Source organism: Pseudophryne corroboree, chromosome 7 (assembly GCF_028390025.1).
Source record: "Pseudophryne corroboree isolate aPseCor3 chromosome 7, aPseCor3.hap2, whole genome shotgun sequence".
Classification (NCBI taxonomy): Eukaryota; Metazoa; Chordata; class Amphibia; order Anura; family Myobatrachidae; genus Pseudophryne; species Pseudophryne corroboree.
In genome coordinates, this window is record NC_086450.1 from 291,796,523 (window position 1) to 291,810,339 (window position 13,817).

At 45.9% G+C, this 13,817-nt stretch overlaps 1 protein-coding gene across 4 annotated transcripts in view; it reads left to right on the forward strand.

The window, feature by feature from the left end:
* The window catches only part of KATNIP (katanin interacting protein), a 465,431-nt gene that overhangs the window by 124,303 nt on the left and 327,311 nt on the right, over positions 1-13,817 (forward strand). For all 4 annotated transcript variants that reach the window (XM_063934229.1, XM_063934228.1, XM_063934227.1 and 1 more), the window contains exon 8: positions 13,401-13,605. In XM_063934229.1, coding sequence (XP_063790299.1) covers positions 13,401-13,605 — 205 coding nt within the window. The remainder of the gene's footprint in view (positions 1-13,400; positions 13,606-13,817) is intronic.

Genomic DNA, 13,817 nt, shown 5'->3' on the forward strand with positions numbered 1-13,817 from the left:
ACCGCACCGGCGGACAGATGCAGCTGCAGTAAGTCGATTCCTGACTGTACTCCCCCTTTACGGGTGGGCACCGAACACCCACGTGGCTTGGAAGGATGAGTTCTGTGGAAAACATGGATCAACCTTGGAGCATGGACATCTGTAGCATTTACCCAACTCCTCTCCTCAGGACCATAGCCGGACCAGTCGATAAAGTATTGCAGATGACCGTACCGGCAACGAGAATCCAGAATCTTCTTTATTTCAAACTCAATACCCCTTTGAGTTCGTACTTTGGGGCCAACGGGAAGAGCTTTTTGGAAACGATTCAGGATCAAGGGTCTAAGGAGAGAGACATGAAAGGCATTAGGTATTCGCAAATAAGGATGCAATCTGAGCTTGTACGCTACAGGACTGATGACTTTGTCAATGGAAAAAGGACCAATAAAGCGTGGTGCAAACTTCATTGATGGCACTCTGAGACGAAGGTTCCGGGTGGAAAGCCAAACCTTATCATTAGGTTTTAGGCTGGGAACTGCACGTCTTTTGCGGTCAGCAAAGAACTCGTAATGGCTTGAGGCCTTTTTAAGGGAAACATGAATTTTCCTCCAAGTAGACGAAAACTGTTTAGGACAGAAGTGGCTGCAGGAACATCAATGTTTGGTAGATCTTGGAAATCTGGAACACGAGGATATTGCCCATATACAGCAAAGAACGGGGTGGTCTCCGTGGCAGTATGATAGCGAAAGTTGTGAGCAAATTCAGCCCAGGGAAGCAGGTCTACCCAGTCATCTTGGGAAGAGGAAATATAAAGTCTCAAGAAGGTCTCTAATTCTTTTATTCACCCTTTCTGTCTGTCCATTCGTCTGAGGGTGGTAGGCTGACGAAAACTTAAGTTTAACTTGTAGGGCAGAACAGAGGGCTCTCCAAAACCTTGCTACGAACTGAACTCCACGGTCAGATATAATTTCAGTAGGCAGTCCATGTAAACGAAAGATCTCCCGTAGGAAGACTTGAGCAAGTTTTGGAGCCGAGGGAAGGTCCTGGAGTGGAACAAAGTGGGCCATTTTGGTAAACCTGTCGACAACTACCCAGATGGTATTGAATCCTTGAGAGGAGGGTAGATCGGAGATGAAGTCCATGGACAGGTGAGACCAGGGACGGCTGGGTATTGATAACGGCTGTAACTGACCTGCCGGAGACTGACGGGGAGTCTTATGCTGGGCACATTTGGGGCAGGATGCCACGAAGTCCTTGATGTCGACCTTCATTTTAGGCCACCAGTAGGTTTCAGACAGGAACTTGAAAGTCTTTAGGACACCAGGATGCCCTGTGAACTTAGACTGATGAGCCCAAGACAACAACTTAGAACGAAGCTCAGGGGAAACAAAAATCTTGCCAGGAGGCGGAACAGGAGTAACTTGAGATGAGGCAAACACAACTGGATTCAAAACGGAAAAGGAACTGGATCGGGAATCTCCTCTTTGGATCCCATAGAACGGGACAGAGCATCAGCTTTGGTATTCTGAGAACCTGGACGGAAATGAAGCTTAAAGTTGAAACGAGAGAAGAACATTGCCCACCGGGCCTGGCGAGGATTAAGACACTGGGCTGCCTTTAAGTAGAGCAGGTTCTTGTAATCCGTGTAGATGTTAAATGGATACTTTGCCCCTTCCAGGAGATACCTCCACTCCTCAAGGGCCAGCTTGATCGCCAGTAATTCTTGGTCACCAATGGAGTAATTAGCTTCCGCAGGAAGGAACTTGCGAGAGAAGAACCCACAAGGATGAATCTTCCCATCAACCCCTACTTGGGAGAGAACAGCTCCAACTCCCACTGTAGAAGCATCTACCTCCAACTCGAACAGCTTGTTAATATCTGGTTGTGACAGAACTGGAGCGGACATGAAAGCCTGCTTAATTCTCTGAAACGCAGCCAAGGCATCTTCTGACCAGTTGGAATGATCTGCCCCTTTTCGAGTTAAGCTGGTAATAGGAGCAATGAGAGTTGAGAATCCTCTGATGAACTTCCTATAATAATTAGCGAACCCCAAGAATCGCTGAATGGACTTGAGAGTACTCGGAGTGGACCAATTAGCAATAGCTTCTAATTTTGTCGGGTCCATCTGGAGATCTGATCCGGAAATTACATACCCCAGGAAGGGTATGGAAGGAACTTCGAAGGTACATTTAGACAACTTGCCGTAGAGACGGTTCTCACGAAGACGTCGGAGGACCTCACGAACTTGAAGGCGATGCGAGGAGAGATCTTGAGAGAAGATAAGGATATCATCCAAATAGACTACAAGATATTTATACAAGACATCACGGAAAATTTCGTTAACAAAGTGCTGGAACACTGCTGGGGCATTACTCAACCCGAACGGCATAACAAGGTACTCGTAATGACCATCCCGAGTGTTAAAGGCAGTTTTCCATTCATCGCCACTTCGGATCCTGATGAGATTGTAGGCACCGCGGAGATCTACCTTAGTGAAAATGCGGGCTCCCTTGACTCTGTCAAATAATTCAGTAATGAGAGGTAATGGATAACTATTTTTGATGGTAATATCGTTGAGCCCCCGATAATCGATGCACGGACGTAATCCTCCATCTTTCTTTTTAACAAAGAAAAAACCCGCTCCGGCGGGCGAGGACGAAGGGCGGATGAATCCTTTCTGTAAATTCTCCCTGATGTACTCACTCATTGCCTCGGTTTCAGGTACAGATAACGGATAAGTACGCCCCCTAGGTGGCTTCTTGTCGGGGATGAGATCGATGGAACAATCCCACTCTCTATGGGGCGGCAGAACATCGGCGGCCTTTTCACTGAAGACGTCAGAGAAATCTTGGTAGGCCACAGGGAGACTTGACTGAATTTTAACTTCTGAAGACCTTACAGGACGAACTTGGGCTAGACAGGACTGATGGCAATGAGATCCCCAAGAAGTCAGTTGTAACGTGGACCAGTCAATCTGCGGATTATGTAGCTGGAGCCAGGGCATACCCAAAACGATCTCCTGGGTTGCCTTAGGGATGACTAGGAACTCAATTAATTCAGAATGCAGGAACCCGACTCCCAGAACAACTGGCTTGGTTTGATGAGAGATGGAACCCTTGGAAATTCAGCTACCATCCACTGCAGTGATATAGGCTGGATATGTGAGTTCGCAGATAGGCAGACGGAACTTATCAACTGCAGCTTGAGTAATGAAGTTCCCAGCAGCTCCACAGTACTCTAACGTGGATACAGACTGAAGTCCAGCCCTAGTCTCTAAAGTCACAGGAAGGATAAGGTCTTGATTTGAAGGAGCTTGTCTAGAAGATCCCAACTTGACTCCTCCTTTACAAGTCAGGATGTGGCGTTTCCCGAACGCGCTGTGCAAGAATTAATTTGGTGACCTGTAGCCGCACAATAAAGACACAGTCTCTCTCGAAGTCTTCTTGACCGCTCCTCAGGGGTTAAGCGGGACCTATTAATTTGCATAGGCTCATCAGAAGATGGAGGCTGAAATTGTGTCGGAGGTACCATTCTCGGCTTGCGGGACTCACTACGAGCACGCTCACTGTTGCGTTCGCGAATGCGAGAGTCCAACTTGATACACAAAGAAATTAAATCTGATAATTGCTCAGGAATGTCACGAGTGGCTAATTCATCTTTAATTCGATCAGAGAGTCCATGCCAGAAGGCTGCTACCAGCGCTTGGTTATTCCATTGAATCTCTGCGGCCAACGTCTGGAACTGGATAACGTATTGACCCATGCTACGGGTACCTTGACGGAGTTGGATAAGATCTGCAGAGGCTGATGTTGCGCGACCTGGTTCATCAAAGATGCGTCTGAAGGTTGACACAAATTCGGTATAGTTATTCATAAGAGGGTCAGCACGCTCCCACAGAGGAGACACCCAACTCAAGGCTGGTCCAGAGAGCAGTGATATAATGTAAGCAACCTTGGATCTTGGCGTGGGAAAATTGTGTGACAACAACTCAAACTGAATTTCACATTGATTAAGAAACCCGCGACATAACTTGGGACTGCCATCATATTTGCTGGGCACGGGCGGGTGCAAGCGTGACACTGGAGTTGATGCAGCCGGTGAAGGAGAGCCCGCTGAACTTGCAGGAGCAGGGGTGACTGGAACTGAAGGAACGAGAGCACTGGGCAGAGATTGTTGTAGTGTATCGAGACGGGAGGACATTCCTTGCAGGAATTGGAACATCTGCTGCGCAGCCTCTTGACCATCCAAGCGGGAGACCAGATTTTGTAAGGCCCCTGACCCCACATTCTGACCACCATCCGAGTCCATCGGCCTTGGACTTACTGTCAGGTTCTGTCTAGTTTGTGTTCCCGGAGGGGACGCTAGTGGGTCAGTGGAGACAGGATGGAGAAAACGAGGAGGCCGGATAGGATTCCTGCGCATGTGCGCTAAGTTGTTTATTAAACAGTTTTTAACAGATAGTATGGCAGCAGGAATACTTGATGGTAACAGAGGATATGCAATAATGAATAAGTAGTAAAGAAGTTGAAAGTCTTATGGCAAAGTCTGTATGGTATGTAACAATCGATCAGGGGATCGATGTATCGGTTTGGAAACCGATGGTTCCTGGATCATGGAACACAGCAGGGATGATGGTGAGAATAGCAAGCCAGGTAACAGTTGCAGGAGACAAGTGTTGAAATCCTCAGTACAGGTTCAATAACACTGGCAGCTTGCAGGCTGATGAACAGGTGTAGATAACGAGATGCACCTGGAGGAAAGTCTCTACTGCAGAGAGCTGGAGCACACTGTAGCTGGTAAAGGTATGAAGCTTGATCACAGTTACCCGGGTTGCTGGTGCTTGTAGTTCCACAGCAGTACAGGACCAGACTGGAATGTAGAGTAGATTCACAGAGGAACTGGAGAACGGAGCCAGTGACACAGGTCAGAGGAATGACACGAAGTCCAAGGCAAGGACTGACTCTCCATGCTGCTCCTGATATACCCCCCGGTCTGCAGGTATTGGCTGGGAGTGAATGGGGAGGTGCGGCCAAGCTCCGGATTGGCCGATGCAAAGGAGCTGATGGAAACTGTCATGGCGGCGCCCATGCCGCGGCCCGGCGGGAACGACAACAGGAGTGTCCTTAGGCCCAGGATGACGTTTGGCGACAAGGTGACCAGTGGCAGCGAGACATGGGAGCCCCAGACGGAGACCGCACCGGCGGACAGATGCAGCTGCAGTAAGTCGATTCCTGACGCGGAGTACATAAGATGAAGTGGAGGGGACTGTGGAACAATTGTCATTTCTGCCATTTGAGATTGCTGGGGCTCTACCTACTGATGAGGCTTCAGGTGATTCACCCAGATCCGCTTCCTTGGCACCGCCATTTTCAGCCTCGGCCATGAGGACGACAGATCTCCAGACTGGTTTCTACTTGGCTGTGAATAATAGTTTTTCTCCTGCAGGGTCCACAGTGGTATCGACAGGGTAACATTGGGATATGAGGTAGCGTCAGCGGAATGGCAACAATCAATCAAAAGCTTTCGGCCTCCCAGAATGCAACGGGCCAGTCTCCTATATCCCTGCCTCCTGGCTCATGCAATTTAGTTTTTTTTTTTGGTGCGGCAGGAGCCAGACCACGGTCATGGGGCTGCTGGTTTTTTGCAATCATAAGCTTTTTATTTTATTTTTATAGCCTTATGTTTTTTGAGTGATCTTTCTAAAAAGCATCTTATATGCACCTTAGAAAGAGTCGCTCCAACAATTCTCCGCCGGGGCGCGACAACGTTTACCAACGTGTACAGTGCTATTTCGGCGGGCGTCTGTGTGGATGTACTAGCAAGTCCAGCTGACGTTACCAGGCTGTGGCCGGAGCACGGGGAGAAGTTAAGACGTCTGTTCCGCTTAGCGGGTAAGACGCGAGACACAGCCGCACTGTTTTCGGGAGTAGACTACCGAACAGTCGCTGACTCGGCTGCCACCTCGGGTGCACCAGCACTAGGCCTCAGGGATCATAGGCTCCAGGGGTTAGTGTGAGGCCGCAATCCCTGGGGTTGATGTCAGCAGTGGGGAGTAAGACGCTCCCCTGGTCGCCCCTCGCCCCGGTTCATGACCAGTTTCCTCCAAGTTTCCCGCCATGAACTGATTACCCGCTTCCATCTGATACGCTAGATATCTAACTGACCCAGTCGCAGCATAGGCGGCGGTGTCACTGGTGCGTCTGTGTTTACTATTAGCATCTGGATCCACTCAGCGTGTGATAACGTATTGATCGATCCTGGAAGCGGGGTTAAGTCTCCCTGTATCCCGCTCTCCTTAGGCAGGTGATACAGCACTAAGTCTCTACTTATCATTGGGGTACGAGTAGTTGGATAAGAGCCTGATGCATATGAGTCTGATAAACTGTAACTACTGTTTATTTTGCTGTGCGACTAAATACGTTAATAGTCCTATATAAAGTAATGCAGTATTTTTTTTTTATACATACCTGAAATGTATCTGTAGTAGAATGTATGCCCATATTGCTTATTATACTAATGTATAACCTGTGATTGATTGCTAGTGTGGCTGCTGACCTATACTATACTATATTTCTCTCAGTTTTGCTGTCTTTGTGTATACCGATCCTCAATGCTCGTGCAGAGCAGGGAGGTATCGGATTGTATATCACTTTAGCAGGATACGGTCGTTATGTCGACCTCTGAAGGTCGACATGGTCAAAAGGTCGTCATGAGTTTTTCATATATTTTTTTACATTTTTTTGAACTTTTTCATACTTGACGATCCATGTGGACTACTATTGGAAACGTAACCTGTGCCAAGTGCTGCGGTAGCGGAGCGAGGCACCTTTCCCGAAGCATGGCGAGCCATGCGAGGGGACACGGTACACTAATTGGGGTTCCCCATCACTTTACAAAGAAAACAACATGTTTGTTATGCAAAGCACAGTTAACCTCTCAAGATCTTATACAAAATGGATTATGTGCGAACTGTTATAGCTTTTACCAAAGCCTCCTTAATAATCCAAGGCAGGCACAGGTTCAAAAAGAACCCCCATGGTCGTCTTTTGCACAAACATTATCCAGTACAGCTGAGCAGATAATGCCAGTTCCCATACCAGGGATAGCTTACCCAGTTAACCCTTACATGCAACATTCCCCCTGGGTCTTATCACATCCAGTTCAGAAATCTGCAGCCTTTCAACAAAAACAGGCTGAAAGGTCTGTGGAAGGTAAATCACATAGACATGAGACAACATCTTCACAGTCTATACATGTTTCAGAAGGGGACACTTCGGAGGAGGAGGATGGTTCCTCGCATTCTGGGTCTGTATACAGAGATGAGGTTGAAGGTCCCAGCTCAGTAGATGTACCTGAGCTAATTAATGCTATCTATCCTTAGAGGAGGCAGCAGAACCTGTGCTAAAATCCAAGGCACCTGTGTTTTTAAATGTCCCAAGACGGTCAGAACTGAATTTCCAGAGTCAGAATAGCTGATGGAAATCATGCAAGAGGGTTGGGTCACACCCAGTAAGAAGTTCAGAATTCCTAAAAAAATTGTATTCTCATTATCCTCTTCCAGCTTGGGATTGTTTGAAAAGGGAGGTTGCTCCCAAAGTAGATATGCATGTCATTTGGTTAGTGCGTAAATCTACATTACCTCTGCCTTCAACATCATTAAATGATGTAACGGATAGAAAAATAGATGGTTTTCTAAAAACTGTTTTTTCTTTGTCGAGGGCAGTTGTTAGACCGGCCATGGCTTCAGCCTGGATGGCGAAAGCAGTGTGGGCCTGGGCTGATGCATTTGAAGACGACCTTTCATTGTCGTGTAGAGAAACAAAAGTCCCATATTGCACATATTAAACAAGCAGCTTTCATTATGGAAGAAGCAGCCTTGGATATGGGTATAGTAGCTTCTGAGGCATGTCTGGCTACGTACATGGAAGGCTTACTCAAAGTCCAAAAAGGTACTAGAGTCCTTGCCTTTTGCTGGAGATATTCTTTTTATTAAAGAGTTAAACAGTACTCTGGAGTCAGAAGCAGACTCTAAGAAAGTGAAGTTTCCTTCTACCTACAAGTCTAAACCAAATTTCCAGGGTTGGAGGCCGACTTCTTCTATTTGCACAGACATGGCAGCAGTCCACCACAGATGCCTGTGTGCAAGAAGCTGAATCTTCAAGAAACACCCTACGCAAAAACAATTTTTGTATTCGCCCATCTTCTGTGGAAACGAAGACCGGGGCTTTACAGGAGGCAGTTCAGAAGTTGCTATAATCAGGGGTGATAGTAGCGGTACCTCCTGCACAGCAGGGACAAGGTTTCTATTCCATCCTGTTTCTAGTACAGAAACCGAATGGGTCATTCTGGCCCATTCTCAATATCAAAGCTCTGAACAAATACATTTGGATGCCTCATTTTCATATGGAGACTTTACATTCCATTATCTTGGCCATGGAGTCGGGAGATCCCTAGATATCCAGGATGCTTACCTGCATGTACCTATAGCACTGTCCCATCAGTGCTATCTCAGGTTTGCTATCCTTCTGCAACATTTTCAGTTTCAGGCCCTGCCATTTGGACTATCTACAGCTCAAAGAGTGTTCACCAAAATTATAGTGGTGATGGCGGCTTATATTCGTCATCAGGGGATACAAATTTTCCCATACTTAGATGACCTGCTAATCCTGGCTCAGTCGCAGGAAACTCTGCAGTACCATCTTCAACTGACAATAGCCTATTTACAAAGCCATGGCTGGCTCATAAATTGGGCAAAGTCATCCCTGGTTCCGTCACAACGTATGACGCATCTATAGGCTGTATTGGATTCAAGTCTTCAGAGAATCTTCCTGCCTCTGAACAAAATATCCACATTACAAATGAGGTTTCAGGGGCTACACACAGTCGAGGGTATCCATTCATGCAGCATTGCGAGTGATGGCATCAGTGGTTTCGACATGGTGAAATATGCTCAATTCCATTCAAGGACCCTTCAGTATCTGATTCTTTCCAAATGGAATGGACTGCATCAAACAATAAAAACCCAGACTATGATTCTTCCTCAGGAAGTGTGTCGGTCGCTAGGCCTGGTGGCTACAGACATCCCATCTGGACAAAGGGCGGTCCTTTTGAGTCTTGGATTGGTAGGTTCAGACAACGGACGCCAGTCTTCAGGGTTGGAGAGCCGTGACAGAATGCTGCTTCTTCCAGGGACAGTGAACCAAGGAAGAAAGCTGTCTACCAATCAATATACTGGAACTTTATGCATGGCACTCACCCAGGCAAAAGAAATAGTTCACGGCAAGCCGATTCATATTCGCCTTTACAATGCGACATCAGTAGCATACCTCAATCACCAAGGAGGAACACGAAGCCGAAGGGCAATGAAGGAGGTAATCCGCACGTTACGGTGGGCAAAACTTCATCGTCCAGCTGTGTCTGCAGTGTTCATTCCGGGAGTCCTAAATTGGGAAGCGGACTTTCTCAGCCAGCACGTAATTCATGCAAGCGAATGGGCCTTACACCCAGAAGTTTTGCAAAATCTGGTAAACAAGTGGGGACTGCAGGAAGTAGACCTCATGGCTTCTCGCCAGAACAACAAAGAACAAAGGGTCCCAAAGCGATCTTCGTGAATGCCCTGTCAGTGAAGTGGGAGTTTCATCTGGCTTATGTGTTTCCACCAGGGTGATTTGAAAATTTAAACAAGAAAAGGGCGATGTGATACTAATAGCTTCGGCGTGGCCCAGATGACATTGGTACACGGATCTGCAGAGGCTGTCAGCGGATACTCCGTTTCTACAGCCTCAGCATCCAGATCTGTCCCAGGGTCCTTGTCTCTACAAACACCTGGATCGATTGTCTTTGACGTTGTGGCTTTTGAGACATCCATATTGAAAGCAACAGGGTTTTCACAATAGGTAATTCAAACAATGCTTAGAGCAAGGAATCCTCGGCTCGCATTTGTTTCCGGATATGGCATGTGGTGCACTGCCAGAAATTATGAACCTAGGTCTTTCGTCGTTTCAAGGGTTCTAGCATTCCTTCAAACAGGAATGGATAAAGGTCTACGTGTGTCTTCTTTGAAGGTACAAGTGTCGGCACTAACTGTATGGTTCCAAAAGAAAATTGCTAACCTGCAGGATGTTTGCACTTTTTTTCAAGGAATGCTTCACATTCAACCGCCTTTTGTTCCTACTACAGCTCCTTGGGATCTAGAAATGTCCTTAGGACGCTTCAAGTTACTCCATTTGAACCACTGAATAAAGTGCATTTGAAATGGTTGACAGCTAAAGTTCTCTTTCTGCTGGCAATTGCTTCAGTGCCAGTAGAAAGATTGATTCTGCTCTGCAATTGATTCTGCTCTGGGATGTCCCAAGGTATATCCTTTGGATACCACTGTGGACCATGCAGGAGAAATAAGAAGTTATGGTAGACTTTTTCTACTAAGTCCACAGTATCCACAGGGATCTCACCCTGACGCACGTGATTTGAGGATGGTTACACTTACTAACCTCTTCCATCTTGTATGGAAGTGTGTGTATGTTCTTCTCACCTGATTAGGGCTCTCCATTATGCTCCTGCCTTGGATTTTGGGAAAACAACTGAATTGCCTAAGCCAGAAGGTGTGGATATAGGAGACTGGCCCAGTCTACCATAACTTCTTATTTCGTATTACCAAAGGTTGGTATGATAGATGTTCTCAGTCCCGGCTCCTGACCTCTAGGACTCTTCTATCTTTTTATGTTCCTTCAGGCGGTCGATAAATCTGGACATAAAATCTCTCTCCTGTTCCAGTGACCTATCTAAAAAGTAAAGAGAGACATTTTATAGTGTGGACATTATTCTGGCCACCCCCAACAGTGGGGGTGGTCAGAGGATATACATTTGTGGATATACATTTGAAAAACATCAGCATAAGAAACCCACATGAGAAGATACCACATAATGGAGGCCTGACTGGACTCTTATTCTAGTCACCCCCAACTTTGGGGGTAGCCAGAGGAATAGACATTAGTGGCCCCCAAATAATGGTGCACTAAAAAGACTCTTATTCTGGCCAATCCCAACAGTGGGGGTGGCCAGAGCATTAGACAATTGTGGCCCCCAAATAATGGGGGCCTTGCTTGACCAAATCTTAAATATTCACCAGTGTCATTGTTGTAAGTAAAGTTGTAATGGTTTTTACACATGTCAGTTATTGTGTATATGATTGCCTATGTGTAGGAGTGTCAAAACATATTTAACTGACACAAAGGACATTTAAAAAAAAAATTTAAATAAAAGTTGAAAAGCAGTATCCCTTGTGTGCATAAAATCCATATTTGGTACTTTAAAGCCATATAGTGCACATACAGTATATGTACATGACTAGTTTGGGGTACAGTATCTGTAAAATCACCTTTGCACCACATCGGCATAGAAATAACACATGGAAAGACACTAGCGGGTAATATGCATTTGGGATACAGTAGCTAAATCACATTTGAAAAACATCGGCATAGAAATAACACATGAGAAGACACTAGCAAATAATATGCATTTGGGATACAGAATCTGTATATTTGCGCCACAAAAGAAAAGATGGACAGTAGCAGTATATTTAATAGGGTGTGTCAGTACTGCATAATAAAACATTGGTGGTCAGTGTGTATGTACACACAAAAGTTGATCAGTATCTGCAGGGGCAAAAAAACATCCTCTCTAGGTATCAACAACCATTGGTGGACAGTGGGGGTAATTCAGATCTGATCGCTGGGCTCTGTTTTTTGCTGTCCTGCGATCAGATAGTCGCCGCCTACAGGGGGAGTGTATTTTCGCTGTGCAAGTGTGCGTTCCTATGTGTTTGCAGTGCTGCTAAAAATCATTTTGTGCAGTCTCTGTTCAGCCCAGGACTTATTTTGCCAGTGTGATTGAATCCTGCTGATCGGGGACACCCTCCCTCAAAACGCTTGGACACGCCTGCGTTTTTCCAGACACTCCCTATAACCGGTCAGTTGCCTCCCGCAAACAGCCACTTCCTGACAATCACCAATCACCCTGCGAATGGATCCTTGCTGACCGGCGATGCCCGTTGTAGCTGTCCGACGCATGTGTGCATTGCGGTGCATACGTATGCGCAGTTAGAATCTGATCACCCGTTGTGCGAAAACGCACAGCAGCGATCAGATCTGAATTACCCCCAGTGTACATTGTTGAAAAGCAAATATATACCAGGTGCTGTATAATCCTCACTTGATTCAGTGGTGTGCTCTGTGAGCTCCTCTCCTGCCATCAGCGGAGCTGCAAAATGGCGTGTGGGAGTGTCCTGGGAAATGCCACTCGAATGACTCTGATTGAATGCTCTAGCGTACGATGCATCATATGTGTATAAAACATGGTACGATGTGCATACTATTAAGACTGATCATATGAGCTGCACATATGATCTGAGGATTTGACATTCGACCCACGAGGCCGCACATCGCATCATAATTGTACCCAAAACATGTACGATGCAGCGTATGAGGCGTCAAAATCATACATTCGTACGCGATATCGACCTAGTGTATGGCCAGCATATTTAAGATTTTTAGCAAGAAAATATTTAAACTCTTTTATAGGTATCTAAGTAGGGTATTCTCTGATTAATCATGTATGTAATTCACTTAGAAAATCATGAAATTGCTACATATATTTCCATCAGTGTTTTTTATCATACAGAAAGGCATACTCCTAATACTGTTATTCCTGCAGCAATCGCAGTCTGAATCCCTATGTGGAGTGCGCACGAGCAGCGGACGCACTGCGCATACACACCCCTGGAGCCCAGTGAGATGATAAAAGAATCTCACGGCTGCGATCGCCTCTGCCTGATTGACAGGCAGAGGCAGTCGCGGTGCAGGAGGGCACGTGCCAACGGCGTTAGAATGCCATTGGCGGGGCGCGGTCTGGACAAAGTAGGGTGGGGAGCAGCTGCTTGATGTCACACGCAACTGATGTGACCCGGGACACGGCAGGTAGCGGCTTGCCAGTACGCAGGAGCTGCGCTGACGGGGAGCTACTCGCCATGTGCAATGCTTTTGCACGCTGTGCGATGCTTTTGCACCTGTGGGGGGGTAAGGCCTGACATGTGGGGCAGTGTGTGTGCTGGGCGTCCTCCCTGCATGTCACAGTATGTGCTACCCCTATAATACGTTGATATTTGTGGTATGTATATGCTATTTTTATAGCTAAATGGTAAGATTATTTTAACCACAAGGTGGAGCCAAAGACATGCACAGAAAATGTCCTCATAATTTTCATTACTACAGCAACAACTGTATATCGCTTAATTTCCACTCTATCTGTACTAGTCATTGAACAAACCTACTTTTAAATAATCCATTATAACTCCACAGTTTATTTAAATTAAAAAAGAAATCTTGAAATTTGTGTTTAGTAACGGCAAGATAATATTTTCATAGACCTTGAGAGAAAGCCTGGAACAGAGTTTATGTTTTCAACATGGCAGCAATGAAAGCTTAGCTGATGAATGTGATTCAATTGAAGAAGAACTTGAAAGTGAAACACAGGAGGAGCCCAAACCTTTAACTCACTTGAAGTCGAGGCCTTTAGATGCTGGATGTCGGCGACTACTTCCAGGGGACTTAGTTGTGCTAGAATTTAATGGTAAATATATAAGAAATTTTTTTTTTCTGACTGCACATCAACAGAGTACAAGTTTTCTAACACATTTTAATAATAGATCCCACTAAGATGTTCATTATAAGCACTGAGAATAGAAATGTAATAGTCTTTATAATACATAATGGAAGTGAGCATAGCTAAATGAAAACATGGTTAGATGGACAAAATGGATTAATTTGTACATCCTTCTACTC